Below are 15,884 nucleotides of genomic sequence, written 5' to 3' on the forward strand. Positions count from 1 at the left end.
AAATAAATAAATAAATAAATAAATAAATAAATAAATAAATAAATAAATAAAGGTTTGTGCCACCACCTTTGGCTAGGACAATCATTAATTAAAGGAAAAATGAACTTTGAGATTTATAGAACATACAAAATGGGGCATAGATAGTAAGAGAAATAAAAAATAATATAACACTCTCAAATTGCTCCATTGCTCATTGACTCCTCTCTGAGACAAGAAACTCAAGGGGCATGGCAAAGGGGAGAAACAAATCGAAGGTAGGGGTTTATTTGAACTTTGCAAAGGTGCAAGTTTTATTTGGAATTTGTTGTGAGTGCAATGCCTGCACCACATTTTAGGGGAAAAATATCATTCATTTTTAAAAATCAGTTTTTGAGGATAAGATAGAAATTCAACCTAAGACTGAAACAGTAATCTATGCCATTCAAGAACATGAAGTTCTCATTGGCATAGATATGTAATCATAAAATAAGACCATCTTCGCTGAAGCCTAGAACTTTGAGATTTGAGAAACTGACAGAGATGAACCAACTCATAATCACTGAGGCCAACTAACTAACTGACAAATAAGAGAAAAGCTGATACATTTTATACCTTAGATTAGAGTAGGATTTAAAGGATGAAATACTGAAGCATGAATAAAAAAAAAAAAAAACAAAGAATTAAATTTGTTAACTCAATAGAAACTCTAGCTACTTAGAATATAGAGAAAGTATGAAGATATGAAGACTATGAGATAATTATAAAAACTTTTCAAATTGGTTCATTTTATGTAAAATTGTGGGGTATCTCACTAATTTGCTCATAGATATTACAGAAAGAACATGCCTGGAAACAACCAAACTATCATCTCTGAGTTCCTCCTCCTGGGCCTGCCCGTTCCCCCAGAGCACGAGCACCTGTTCTATGCCCTGTTCCTGGTCATGTACCTCACCACCATCCTGGGGAACTTCATCATCATCGTTGTCATTCACCTGGATTCCCATCTCCACACACCCATGTACTTCTTTCTCAGCAACTTGTCCTTCTCTGATCTCTGCTTTTCCTCTGTCACAATGCCCAAGTTGCTCCTGAACATGCAGAGTCAAATTCCATCTATCCCTTATGCAAGCTGCCTGGCACAAATGTACTTTTTTCTTTTTTTTGCAGACCTTGAGAGTTTCCTACTTGTGGCCATGGCCTATGACCGCTATATAGCCATCTGCTTCCCTCTTCATTACACCAGCATCATGAGCCCCAAGCTCTGTGTGAGTCTGGTGTTGCTGTCCTGGTTGCTGACCATGTCCCATGCCATGTTGCACACTTTGCTCTTAACTAGGTTGTCTTTCTGTGAAAACAATGTGATCCCCCATTTTTTCTGTGATCTGTCTGCTCTCTTGAAGCTGGCCTGCTCTGATATTCACATTAATGAGTTGATGGTATTGATCATAGGAGGGCTTGTTGTTATACTCCCATTTCTGCTCATCATAGTGTCTTATGCACGCATCATCTCCTCCATCCTCAAGGTTCCTTCAACTCGAGGCATCCACAAGGTCTTCTCCACTTGTGGTTCTCACCTGTCTGTGGTGTCACTGTTCTATGGGACAATTATTGGCCTCTACTTATGTCCATCAGTCAATAACTCCACTCTGAAAGAGACTGTCATATCTATGATGTACACAGTGGTGACTCCCATGCTGAACCCCTTCATCTACAGCCTGCGGAACAGAGATATGAAGGGAGCCCTAAAAAGATTATTTCAAAAGAAAACTATCTTCTGACTATTATAATCATCTTTCGAATATCTTTATAACATTATCAAGTAATTTTACTGATACTAATATTAGCAATTCTGATATTTACTTTTTAAGGGTAGGCTACTTTTAAAGACATATTCTAGTAATTATTCAATATATAAAATGTGATTTTAACTATGGACCCTACTCTGCCTTCATACCCTTTTGATAATAGAAAACCACTGCACAAGAATTCTTAAACTATAGTTTATATATCATTTCTAAATGACATCTACATTCTATACTTCATTAAAATCTGTGCTCATTTTGACATTTTGACCAGGATTCTTTGTTTATTTTTATTTTTATTGTTAATTGTTTTATTTATTTACATTTAATATTAAATTCAAAATGTTGCCCTCCTTCCCATTGCCCCCTTGCAGAGTTCTTTACTCCATCTCCTTTCCCCTTCTCATCTGAGAGGGTGACTTCATAAAGACATTGAAGAGATCCTATACTAGCAATGTAACAGCATACTTGAAAGAAGCAAACTTAACCAAGAGGAGTAGACAGCAGGAAATAGCACTAAATTATACCAATTAGAAACAAACACAACATTACGAAGAATTTAAAAATTCAAGAGTTGGTTCTTTGAAAACATCAACAAGATAGGTAAACCCTTATCCAGACTAACTAAAGGGCAGAGACAGTATCCAAATTTATAAAATTGTAAAGGAAAAGGGAGACATAACAACAAACAATGAGGAAATACAAAACACCCTATCTTATTTTTAAAAAGCTTATCCTCAACAAAACCAGAAAGTCTAGAAGAAATGAATTGTTTTGTAGACAAATACCACATTCCAAAATTAAATCAAGATCAGGTAAAGTAAACAATCCAATAACCCCTTAAAAGACAGAAGCAGTCAATAAAAAGCTCCCAAGGAAAAAAGACCCAAGGACACTTTGTTTTAGTGCTGAATTCTATCAGGCATTCAAAGAATTGATAATACTCCTCAAACTATTCCACAATTTTATATCTAAATACTCCCCCCATGTCTTTGTTATCATTTATGAGATGCCCTGGCTTAAATCAGTTTTTATAACACTGTCACTATCAGGCTGTGTTTCGTATTTTGCTGTGAATTATGATATCCATGGCCTGTTAATTTTTTTCTCCAGTAATGAGGCAAGAGCTAGAATATTATAGAAAGTTTTGCTTTTTTTTGGATGCTGCTCTTCTGCTCATTTGCACTTTTGAAACATTGAATTTAAAAACTTTATACCTGTTTACTTTCTTCCACATATAAAAGCAAGTAGAAGAAAAAATTGGCTATTCAAACTAACTCAAGTGCTAAGAAAAGGTTACACTCCCTCCTGTGGACTCCCTTTGATAACTTTAAATATTTTGTAACTATGTACTTTGTAAAAATCAAGGCAAGAGAGTAATCAGGCCTCTGTCTGAGGATCTCCAGCACCCAGGCACCTTCTTCTGACCTCCCTAATTATCATAACAGCATTGACAGCCTCTGTAAATGCCACAAAGCCCATCTCCAGAACCCCACCCCCCAAAAGGACCCTTCTCAGATTTGGCAAATTTTAGTTCAAGTCTGAACAGGAAAACTCACCCACCCCTAAGCTTCCCACAGAAACCCACCAATCCCTGAATAGAAAAATCCACCAATTCCTGAGCTCCCCAAGCTCAGGACTTGAAATCTCACTAATTCTTAAACTAAAAATCTCTGCCATGAAAAGCTCCACCCTCTAAGAAATTCTGTATAACCCCTGCCTACTGTCAAAATCCATGCTGTCTTCTCCAGGAGCAGAAACAGCCAACCTTGGACTTGTCCCTCCCAATAAATCTCTTATGAGATTTGCTGCCTGATGTTATTCTGTCATTGAAATAAGCCAAAAAGCAAAAAACTGAAGCAAAGAGGTGAAGCAGAGCTGAGGCTCTTGGTCTCCTCAGCTCAGCTGGGGACACCCTCCCCTGGGAGCTGCACACGTCTGCTGAGGAGGCTTCCTCACAGAGCTATGTGGTTTCTTGGATCCCACATCTCAGGATACCCTTCCCTTGAGACACTGCCCCACCACAAAGCAGTGTGGTTCCTGGGCCCCATCACTCAGGATACCATTCCATTGGATAACTTCTCCCCTCAGAGCTATGTGCTTCCTGGATTTCTGTGTCCCAGGATGCCTACTCATCTGAGCAGGAAGGATAACACCAGGGAAAGACTCATCCCATCTAAGCTTTCAACATGGAAAAGAGCATAACAGTGATGCAAAGAGGCCAGACTCCATCTCAAGCCAACAGCTGAAGTTGGCAGTTTCATTGACACAGTGCTGTCATTAGAAACATGAAAGATTTCAGAGTGAAGAATTCATGGATTATTCCTCCATGGTTTCAGGGAGCCACCAATGACATGTAGCACATGGCAGTGTGGTCTCTGCTTGAAGGCTCTGAGAAAGCAGAGATTGTGTGAGGCTACTGGATGAAGCTATAAAATAATCTTGGGGTTTAGCAGTGACCCTTATATGCCAGAACAATGAGACATTGTCCAACAACAACTATGCATAGGGAGTGGCAACCGCCCACAAAATAAAGCTGTACAGTGCAGGCATAAAATCTGGAGAGGAAGAGCCATCTAAACCCTTTGAAAGTAAATCCCCAGACATGGAACTACAGAATTTGGATTTTGGCCATTCTTGGTTTTGCTTATTTTATATCCATTATTTCTTTAGTAGGTCCCAGTTCCTCTTTCTTGCAATGTTAATGAATTATCTATTCCAATATATATTGGAGATATTTTTTCCTGTTTTGAGTTTTTGGGGGTTTGTTTATTTGGTTCCTGGGCACTGACAACATTGTATACCATGTTACACACTTTGCTCTTAAATAGGTTGTCTTTCTGTGAAAACAATGTGATACCCCATTTTGTTCTGTGATCTGTATGTTCTCCTGAAGCTGGCCTCCTCTGATATTCACATTAATGAGTTAATGATAATGATGATTGGAGCATTTGTATTTATACTTCCATTTCTACTCATCATAGTGTCTTCTGTACACTTTGTCTCCTCCATTCTCAAAGTCCATTCAACTCAAGTCATCCACAAGTCTTCTTCACTTGTGGTTCTCAGCTGTCTGTGGTGTCACTGTTCTATGGGACAGTCATTGGTCTATACTTATTTCCATCAGCTAATAAGTCTACTCTGAAGGATACTGTCATGTCTATGATGTACACTGTGGTGACTCCCATGCTGGACCCCTTCATCTACAGCCTTAGGAACAGAAACATAAAGGAAGCACTAAAACGAGTGCTTCAAAAGAAAACTCTCTTCTAACTATGGTAACTACATTTCAGATGTTTTTATGAAGTAATCAAGTAGAAAAAAAAAAAAAAAACCACTAGACTCCCAAGAGCTGATAAAGTTGCTGTTCCTCCTCCTGCTGCTGATGCCAATACTGGTAGGGCAGTTGCTGTTGCTTCTATTGGTGCTGCTGCTGCTACTGCTCCTTTTATTGCTGTTGCTACTTGCTGCTTCTTGCTTGCTGGTTGCTGGTTTCTGGTTGCTGATAGAACATATCCTAAAACAAATATCAAAGTTGTTCCAGGGAACTTGATGTCCCTAATCAGCAGGAAGTAGTCTATCAAAATCAATGCTCTCTTTTCCCTCTAACCTTCTTTCTCTACCTAGTGTTATAAGGTTATAAATGAGAAGGACAGAGTTACAATGTATAAATAGGAATGTGTCCTCAGATCTTATCATTGTGTTAACATTTTTGAGGCTGTAGCATCATTTTTTTGAAATATGCTTCATGACCTCTACTACTCCCCCTTTAATGTTAATAAATATCCTGTTACATTGTACCTTAGGATTATATAATTTTCTTGTTTTAGCTTATAGAGGCTAAAGATTCCTTCAAGTATCAGAAGACACTCTTAACTTTTTAACTATATTGAAACTGTTAAAGACATTGGACCGTTAAAGTTGGATTAAGTGCACTGTGCTTTATGATATGGCTATGAGACTATGGTGGTAGAGGAATTGAATATGGTCACTTTAATATAACTGTCCTCTGAAGACTCAGGGCTTGAAAACTTGGTACCCAGCTGTTGGCAGGGTTTCATAAAAGCAGTCTTGCCAGAGGAAATATCACTTGTGTCAAGCTTGGAGAGTTTAAAGTCTTATCTGCTTTCTAGTTCCTCACTCTGATTTCTGCTTCTTGTTAAAGACAAGAGATCATTACAGAAAACCAAAATCAATGAAAATGCCAAGAACAAGTGATCCTGGGTTGCCCAGTCCCAACTCATAGATACATCTACAACACAGCTGCGGTACCTAATGCTCTAGGATAATTGCAAAAGAAAAAATAGAAAAATTGTATGATCCAAAGGAACAGAAAATGAGATTATGTCTGTTAGAAATGTCAGAGAAGCTACTTCTATAGAGTCTCATCAACATAGCCCAAACAATGACAAGAGACATGCTAACATGGGAGAAAAAAACTCCATGGAGTCTCAATGGTATAAAAATAACTATAGGTAGGTAAGGGATACTGAGAGTGGGTAATAAAATAGTCTTCTATTCAGGTAATATGGCCCCAACTGGTATTCAAAACCAAATAATCAGCCCTGAATGTATATACATAGAAGTATATAGAGTTATCGGGATATATAATTAACAATTAAAAATTAAGGCACAAATTTCAGAGAGGACTTGGGGTTGCATTTGAGTATTTGAATGAAGTAAAGAGGAAATAATTTGTAGTATTATATTAATTTCAACAAATAGAACAATTACTAAAAATGAATATGAACATTTCTCCAAATTAAAAACAATATCATAATATGCTGCAACTAAGTGTCATTCCTTTTGGGTAAACATGTTCAAAAGGATTTGAGTTTACATACAACTTATATATCTATACTTCTATACTCATTGTACAATAAGAAACAAAAGTCAAGGTATTGGATCAGTCTCTATGTTATGCAGTTCTAAGCAGTAAAACCTCGCTTTGTGTTTCTTTGACACCATATGACATGTCTACATCTATGTCTACATGTCTCTCTCTATCTTTGTCTCTGTATCTGTACCTATATTGACATTTATGTCTATATGCATGACACTGCTATAGATTATGGAGAGATAGATAGATAGATAGATAGATAGATAGATAGATAGATAGATAGATGATAGATCTAATATATCTAAATATCTATATATAAACATACTAGTGTATATGTTTTATATTTCTAACTGATATATTCTTACTTTGGGTTACTTTATTATCTCTCTATCTCTATATCTACCATTATCTCTAACTCTATCTCTTTATCTATATCTATATATGTGTCTCAACCCTGTTGTGTCTAATCTATATATGTATACCTAACACACACATGTATATATTTACAGAAAGATATTGATTAGGATGAATCATTTTATAAGTTTTTATTTTATAAAAATTCTTAAGAATTCTTAATTTTTACATAATTTTTAAAGTTTTAACAAGAATGTAAAAGTGTTATTTCAACTATACTTAACAACTCAAAGAAAACATGAATATTCACAAGCCTAAAATAGAATAATAATTCAATAAACAGAGTGACAGAAGAAAATTCAAACAGAAATAACACTGGAAATGAGTCACTGAGTAAGTCAAATTACATCCTCAGTAAAAGCCTCCCTCACATAGTAGGAAATGTGGGAAATGGAGTATCAGGATTGGAACACGAGGCAGAGGATATGAGTTGCTTAATAAAGGGCAGCTGAGAATTTTAAATGAGTAAAACATGGAAGAAATCTAGGACACCAGGAAATAACAGCCATCTGAACTGTGGGAAAAGAAGAATGAGGTGAATGCCATCAAAATGCATAGAATATACTTTTAATAAATCATGAAATAAACATTTTCAAACTTGGAGAAATATATGCCCATCCATGCACAAGGGGCCTGCAGAACCCCAAAGACCACAAAGGACCACAAAGGAAACATGATGTGACATAGTAAAAAGTTAAAATATTCCTTTACTCTGCTCCACACTTTGTCTCTGTAACTTTTCAAGTAAAAAGTTGAAATTCTTTATACTCTGCTCCACACTTTGTCTTCTTCGATGGGTACTTTGTTCCCCCTTCTAAGAAGGATCGAAGTATCCAAATTTTGGTCTTCCTTTTTCTTGAATTTCATGTGTTTTATGAATTGTGTCTTGGGTATTCTGAACTTCTGGGCTAATACCCACTTATCAGTGAGTGCATATCTTGTGTGTTCTTTTGGGATTGGGTTACCTCACTTAGGATAATATCCTCCAGATCCATTCATTTGCCTAAGAATTTAATAAATTCATTATTTTTCAAAGCTGTGTACTGCCCCACCCGGGAATCCATCCCAAACACAACCACCAAACTATTGTGGATGCCAACAAGAGCTTGCTGATAAGAGCCTGATATAGCTGTCTCCAGAGAGGCTCTGCCAGTGCCTGAAAAACAGAAGTGGATGCTCACAACCATCCATTGGATGGAGCAGAGGATTCCCAATGAAGGAGCTAGAGAAAGTACCCAAGGAGCTGAAGGGGTTTGAAACCCTATAGGAGGAACAAAAATATGAACTAATCAGTACCCCCAGAGCTTCCTAGGACTAAAGCACCAACCAAAGAAACACATGGTGGGACTCCTGGTTCTAGCTGCATATGTAGCAGAGTATGGCCTAGTCAGTCATCGATGGGAAGAGAGACCCTTGGTTCTGTGAAGGTTCTATGCCTCAGTATAGGGAAATGCCAGGGCCAGAAGCAGGAGTTGGTGGGTTGGTGAGCAGGATGATGGGGGAGGGGATGGGTGTTTTCGGAGGGAAAACCAGGAAAGGGGATAACATTTGAAATGTAAATAAAGAAAATATCTTAAAAAAAAAAAAGTTAAAAGATTAAAAACACATAATAAAAGATCAAGTCACTGGGGAAATCTCTCCCATAAGAATTACACCTGTTTATTGACAGAGACACCTAAAGACATAAGGTTGTGGAAAGATGTGATTCAAGTTCTGGGAGACCATAACTTTCAGCTCATATTACTCTACCCATTAAAACTATCTATGAAAATTGAAAGAGAAAAGTTTCCATTATGAAAATCATAGCACTGATTTTTGTGACCACTATGCCAGCCCTCATGGAAGGTTAACTGCTAATTAAAGTGAAGGATAAATACAACAAAGTAGCCAAAGGTCATTAAAAATTTAGTATAATTAATCCAAAAGAGGTCTAAGATAACAAAAAAAAAAACCAACAAAATGGCAAGTTCTGAGGAAAACATTTTACTAATAACTGCATATTAATGTTCTTGATTACCCCCAACAAAATGGCATAGTACAGAAATCTGTATTAGGAAACAGAAGCTACCCCATGCAGCCTACAACAAACACACTTTACTGCCAAAGACAGATTACACTGTAGAGTAAAAGACGGGAAAATGTCCTCCAACCTCCTCTACTATCTCTCTACACATTTAAATAAATACCTCATTTTTCTATATATATATTTAGAACACAAATAGGCAAAAATATACAGTAGAAGAAGCATATAAACATGCAGGAATACATATACCCACACACATGCATAAAACCCATAAAAATCAGTAACTAATATATAAGCAAAAGAACACTAAGATAAAACGCGGACAGACAATTATGAGATTAAAAAAAAAACCTCCAAAAAATACCATTTAGTATATTTGGCCATCTACTTCTTGACATGGAGTCTGCCCTTAAGTGTGGTTTGTATACACAGTAAGACTCCATTGGAGAAAATTAATTTTTCCTGTGAGAGTAATAATCAATAGCAGATACCTTCTGAGTTAGAATGGAGAATCATGTCAGCTTCATCTTCTCAGCTCTGGGACTGCTATCTGATTTGACTTGTGTGGCCCTAGGTGTGCCATGGCAGTCACTGGGCATTCACATGTGCACCCATCCTGTTGTGTCTGGAAGGCACTGTGACCTTGGTGTCTCCTATTCCTACTTTCTTTCTTTCTGCCTCCTCTTTAGCATAGTTCTGTGAAGGCAAATAACAGAACTTTAATGGAGACACACATTTAGGACTGAATGTTCGAAGGCATATCAACCTCTGCACATTGTACAGTTGTGGGTCTCCACATTTGTTTCCATATGCTGCATGAGGAGGCTTCTCTGACAAAGGCTGAGCAAAACNCTGATGTATGGGTATAGCAGAATGTAGTTACAGGTCATTATATTGCTACATTTTGCTAGCAGAACAATAGTATTTATTTTCTCCTAGGTCCTTGGCATAAGTAGTCCTAGTTTCTTAGTCATCTGATCAGTGTCAGGTTTGGATTGCATATCCTAGAGTGAGCCTTAAATCCAATAAAATAGTGGCTTGTTGCACATACAAGTGTTATTCTACTATTGTAATACAATATCATGTAGGCACATCACCATTGTAAGTCAATGGGTATATAGCTGGGTTGGTATTTACTTTTCTCCTCTATTATTATGCAGAGTATTTTCTAGTAGCCTGAACATATTCAGTGGACAAAGTTAGTTACCAGNTTGATTCCCATATTCAGTTAGATATTTGTGTATTTTTTGGCAATAGGACATTANCATAAGTTTGTAGAGAAACTTCCAGTGTCCTGAATATGTTATATCTATTCTAGTCATTGGCTAAAGGAGCACCACTGAAATGCACAAACAGCCCAGGCTATTGCCAAAACTATTGGTTTCNCCTTAAACCTGGTGCTACATACTTAAATTCTTCCAGTTACAATGCAAAAATCCAAGAAAAGAACTCCAGTCCACCTCTCCCACTGTCTAAAATGATTCTATCAAGATGGACAACAGAACTTAGTATTTGTATATATGTTACGGAGATCTCCTATGACACATTTCTCTGTGACCTAGAGAAGTACCAGTTGATGAGAGCCAAATGCAAGGAACAGACACTGGAAGCAGAAGTTACAAATGTCATCTATGGGTCATCATAACATCTACAATGGGAGGTGTTATGATGGTGAGATAGGCTGTTGAAGTTTGCCTAGAGAGGTAAGGAGACAAAAGCAACAATGAGAATGAAGATCAAGGTTCTTAAAATATATTTATCTAACAAATAATTTAACATTATGTGAGGGAGTTTTTAAATTTTATTGACATATATAAATATTAATTCATATANACATGATTTTTGTTAGTAGAATATATGTCTCTTCTAGGGCCTGTTTATACCAAGTTGTATTGGTATAATACCAATATTATATTGATAGCACTCGCCTGAAATCTTTCCAAAGCATGTGCTTTTCCTCAAAATTGATGGATTGTTGTGTGAGTTTTTATCCTTCCAATATATTTTATATACATTTTATATGCTGGTACTTAAGTATTTTATGGGTCTTCCAACAACACGTTCACTCTCCAAAAAGTAGGTTCTTGGCATATGAAGTTAGTGCCAGTTCCAAGGGAACCAAAGACTTCACATACATCCATAAGTTTTATGCCATCTACATCTTCACAATAAATACATTCAGAATTGATCAGATTTATAACCAATTCACTAGTACAGGACCCTTAATTGGTCCTAGAAGGTGCTAATTACTTTTATTAATTATCATNNTGGGTTATTCTAGNAGCTGGACTCCTCTGGGAACAGGTTCCCTTAGGCCCAGGAATGAATAGACTGGCAGGTATGAGCAGGGAATGTACACAGAGTATGACCATAAAAGTGCTACTTTACAAGTCTACAGTTAATAAAGGTAATAAAATCTCAGGATGGCCTCATAAAGTCACTTGAAGAAATCCTAGGTGAGTTTGGAATAGTGGTGACTGCCTTTATTGTCCTTCTAATCCAAAAGCCTAGTTTTCCCAGGTTAATAGATGTTCTGCAGTGTTGAGTTTTAAATGTGATAATTTCTCTATTCTATGTCTCTCTGCCTTTCAAGACTTCCTGTTCAAGTATTTCCCTATTGGTTTGCATGTATGTTTTGATAATATTAGTTAATATCATGCTATATTCTCTCCTGACTCTATCACTTCAATATAGCAAAAGCTCTGTAGTTCATACAGGTTTCATACAGTAGTTCTTAAACTTTGTTTTATTTTAATACCATCAAAGAAGCATATAAAATTTTGTATAGATCTTCCCTCAAGAATGCACTTCTATCTTTCTGAAGGACATAATAAACTATAAATTCAAAGGAAACTCAGTCAATTTACCACAGCAAGTAAGTTTCTCTAGGTGTGAATGGAAATGTAATGTTTTAACTGAAGGATGATATCAACATTTTAATGAAATATCCTGGTGAGTTTTCACTCACATTAAGTTTTAGAACCACAGTCTTAGATGATTCACAAGTTTACTGTATCCAGGGAACTTGGAGTTTCCTGGATCATGGAGAAACAAAGCTCTTGTCTTCTTCACAAAGCATTTGTACATGAACTTCTCATCTGTGATTCCTACTCACCTCAGTACATGAGATGGGGGTCTTCACAGCTTTATGGCAAGAAAACATCTGGCAAACTCTGTATGTGTGTTTTCAGTAGATACTCCCCTTCTTAATATCACTAGGTAACTTTAAAATATAAAAAATATTAATGAAGATGAATCAAACAATTTAGGTTGGGTACTTCAACAGTTGGTATTTCTGCAACTCTTTTGTTTCATTTGTCAGATTTAAGGCATAGTGATAATTATTGAAATCGCAATATTCTATAATTCCAAGGAAGCCTTACTATACTAGCACATAAATGTACATAGAGATAAGGATTGGTAGTGAGGGAGACAAACAAAGTAAATTAATGTTCATTTTTAATAAGTCAGCTCTCTGGACTAGAGAGAATGAGCAATACAGGCTCTGTAAATCAGGAAATCAAGACAATATCAAGGCATTTCTGGAACTACAGGCTTGAAACTGAAAGTATTGGCAGCAGAGCCTTCTTTTCTTGGGCAACTACAGATTTTTCTTTTAATGCCTTAAATGTCTATATGAAGTCAACCACATAATTCCAAGTTATTTGAGAGACTCAAAGTGGACTAAGGTAAATGTTAACCATATTGCCAAGTATGTAGAAAGTTAATATAGGGCAAAGCCAAGTCAACACATTAAATTAATAAGCACTTGGGACATGCATCCTGGAAAAAACCTCGCAAAAGAGGAGGGCAGAACTATTTCTACAATTTCTAAAATTTCCACCTTATTCTTAGCCTACTTATACCAAATGAAACCACATGTAATAAAGAATGTAGATGGTTAGGTTATCATTCCACTTGGTAGCATGAGTGTCATAAATGAAGCTCTATGATATTGTCCATGATTACAAATTTAGATACTTTAATATTATAACAGATAATCAAACCCAGGGGTAAAGGGTTAAGACTAGGAATTCTTGTTGATGGAAGAATTAATAGTAGTAGTTACTCTAGTTTGAAAGCACACTGGTTTCTTCAAAAGTGCATGAGTACATTGCTAAGTGCAATGGGCAACTGATAATATTTATGGCATATTGGTTAATGCAGTCAGCAAGCAGGGTATCAATCAATATTGCAGGATAAAGGCATACATGATTTTCCAGAACTGACCTTACAATCTGTGAGAAGTTCATTATAAACATCTGATCAGGGCTTCAAGTCCTGTAGGATAAGTACTAGACATATTGGGAAATGGCAGCAGGTCGCTAGACAGTCTTAGGAGATTTATCTTAAAGCTACAGGTACTGTGCCTGAAGGATAAATGGTAACCCAGGTGAATGGCAGTAATGAAAAGAAATTGTTAGGCAGATGAAACTCCATGTCAGAATCTCAGAGCACTGAGAGACAGCCATTAAAATCCATGATAGCTGAACAACGGAATTCAAGCATATTGTATGACCAAACGTGGCTGTGGAGGTAGGGGAGGTGTAGGTACAAAAATGTCAGGTGTGCCCCTGAAAGAAATTCAGATTTTATCATACAAGCATTTTGAATCCAACAAACAAGTCATTAGCAAGAACGGATGACTGGATTTTTACTGTACATATAAAGATCAAAGGAAACTAAGTGTTGAGGTTCAGAATCAGTGAGGTGAAATGAGGGGTGGTTCCAATAGTTCAAGTGAGATGCTATTCTTCTCTAGAGTGGTAATATTTAGGACAATCATTAATTAAAGAAAAAATGAAGTTCAAGATTTATAGGACATATAAAATGATGCATAGATAGTAAGAGAAACAAAGGAATAAAATAAAACTCTCAACTTGTTCCATTGCTCATGGATTCCTTTCTGATACAAGAGACTGAAGGGGTATGGCAAAGGGGAGAAACAAATTGAAGGTGGGGGTTTTATTTGAACTTTGCAAAGGTGCAAGTTTTATTTGGAATTTGCTGTGAGTGTAATGCTTGCACCACATTTTAGGGGGGGGGACATCATTCATGGTGGGAGGCATCATTCATTTTAAAAATCAGTTTTTGAGGATAAGATAGAAATTCAACCTAAGACTGAAACAGTAATCTATGCCATTCAAGAACATGAAGTTCTCATTGGCGTAGATATGTAATCATAAAATAAGACCATCTTCGCTGAAGCCTAGAACTTTGAGATGCAAGAAACTGACAGAGATGAACCTACTCATAATCCCTGAGGCCAACTAACTAACTGACTAGTAAGAGAAAAGCTGATACATTTTATACCTTAGATTAGAGTAGGATTTAAAGGATGAAATACTGAAGCATGAATAAAAAACAAAGAATTAAATTATTTATCTCAATAGAAACTCTAGCTACTTAGAATATAGAGATAATATGAAGACTATGAGATAATTATAAAAACTTTTTCAAATGTGTTCATTTTATGGGCTTGGTGTTGTACTTACATTTCTACTCATCACAGTGTCTTATGCACGCATCATCTCCTCCATTCTCAAGGTCCCTTCAACTCGAGGCATCCACAAGGTCTTCTCCACTTGTGGTTCTCACCTGTCTGTGGTGTCACTGTTCTATGGGACAATTGTGAGGTATATCACTAATTTCCTCACAGATATTACAGAAAGAACATGCCTGGAAACAACCAAACTATCATCTCTGAGTTCCTCCTCCTGGGCCTGCCCATTCCCCCAGAGCACCAGCACATGTTCTATGTCTTGTTCCTGGCCATGTACCTCACCACTGTCCTGGGGAACCTCATTATCATCATCCTTATAATACTGGACTCCCATCTCGACACACCCATGTACTTCTTTCTCAGCAACTTGTCCTTCTCTGATCTCTGCTTTTCCTCTGTCACAATGCCCAAGTTGCTGCTGAACATGCAGAGTCAAATTCCATCTATCTCTTATACAAGCTGCCTGGCACAAATGTACTTTTTTCTTTTTTTTGCAGCCCTTGAGAATTTCCTACTTGTGGTTATGGCCTATGACCGCTATGTGGCCATCTGTTTCCCTCTTCATTACACCAGCATCATGAACCCCAGGCTCTGTGTGAGTATGGTAGTGCTGTGCTGGGTGCTGACCACCTTCGATGCCATGCTGCACACCCTGCTCATGGCCAGATTGTCATTCTGTGAGGACAATGTGATCCCCCACTTTTTCTGTGACATGTCTGCTCTGCTGAAGCTGTCCTGCTCTGACACCCATGTTAATGAGGTGGTGATATTTATCATAGGGGGGCTTGGTGTCGTACTTCCATTTCTACTCATCACAGTGTCTTATGCACGCATCATCTCCTCCATTCTCAAGGTCCCTTCAACTCAAGGCATCCACAAAGTCTTCTCCACTTGTGGTTCTCACCTGTCTGTGGTGTCACTGTTCTATGGGACAATTATTGGCCTCTACTTAGGTCCATCTGCTAATAACTCTACTCTAAAGGACACTGTCACGTCTATGATGTACTCCGTGGTGACTCCCATGCTGAACCCCTTCATCTACAGCCTGAGGAACAGAGATATGAAGGGATCCCTAAAACGATTATTTCAAAAGAAAACTATCTTCTGACTATGATAATCATCTTTCAGATGTCTTTAGAACATTATCAAGTAAATTTACTGATACTAATATTAGGAATTCTGATATTTACTTTTTAAGAGTAGGCTACTTTTTAAAAGATGCATTCTAGTAATTATTCAATATGTAAAATGTGATTTTAACTATGGACCCTAATCTGCCTTCATGCCATTGTGATACTAGAAAACTACTGCACAAGGATTCTT

At 37.1% G+C, this 15,884-nt stretch overlaps 2 protein-coding genes and 1 pseudogene across 2 annotated transcripts; all 3 read left to right on the forward strand.

Annotated features, from left to right (window-relative positions):
• Window positions 1-821: 821 nt before the first annotated feature.
• Window positions 822-1,757, forward strand: LOC110304404 (olfactory receptor 1468-like). Its single transcript, XM_021175777.1, has one exon. The coding sequence runs from the start codon at window positions 822-824 to the stop codon at window positions 1,755-1,757; it is 936 nt and encodes a 311-aa protein (XP_021031436.1).
• A 788-nt stretch (window positions 1,758-2,545) lies between these two features.
• Window positions 2,546-5,054, forward strand: LOC110304521 (annotated as a pseudogene).
• Window positions 5,055-14,733: 9,679 nt separating this feature from the next.
• On the forward strand, window positions 14,734-15,669 carry LOC110304796 (olfactory receptor 1-like). The gene has a single exon (XM_021176392.1). It carries the CDS (start codon window positions 14,734-14,736, stop codon window positions 15,667-15,669), a length of 936 nt encoding a protein of 311 aa, XP_021032051.1.
• Window positions 15,670-15,884: the final 215 nt, after the last annotated feature.

The sequence above is a fragment of the Mus caroli genome, chromosome 11, assembly GCF_900094665.2.
Source record: "Mus caroli chromosome 11, CAROLI_EIJ_v1.1, whole genome shotgun sequence".
NCBI lineage: Eukaryota > Metazoa > Chordata > Mammalia > Rodentia > Muridae > Mus > Mus caroli.

Coding starts and splice junctions, on each gene's coding strand:
- LOC110304404 (XM_021175777.1), top strand. CDS start 822: ATGCCTGGAAACAACCAAACTATCATCTCTGAGTTCCTCCTCCTGGGC.
- LOC110304796 (XM_021176392.1), top strand. CDS start 14,734: ATGCCTGGAAACAACCAAACTATCATCTCTGAGTTCCTCCTCCTGGGC.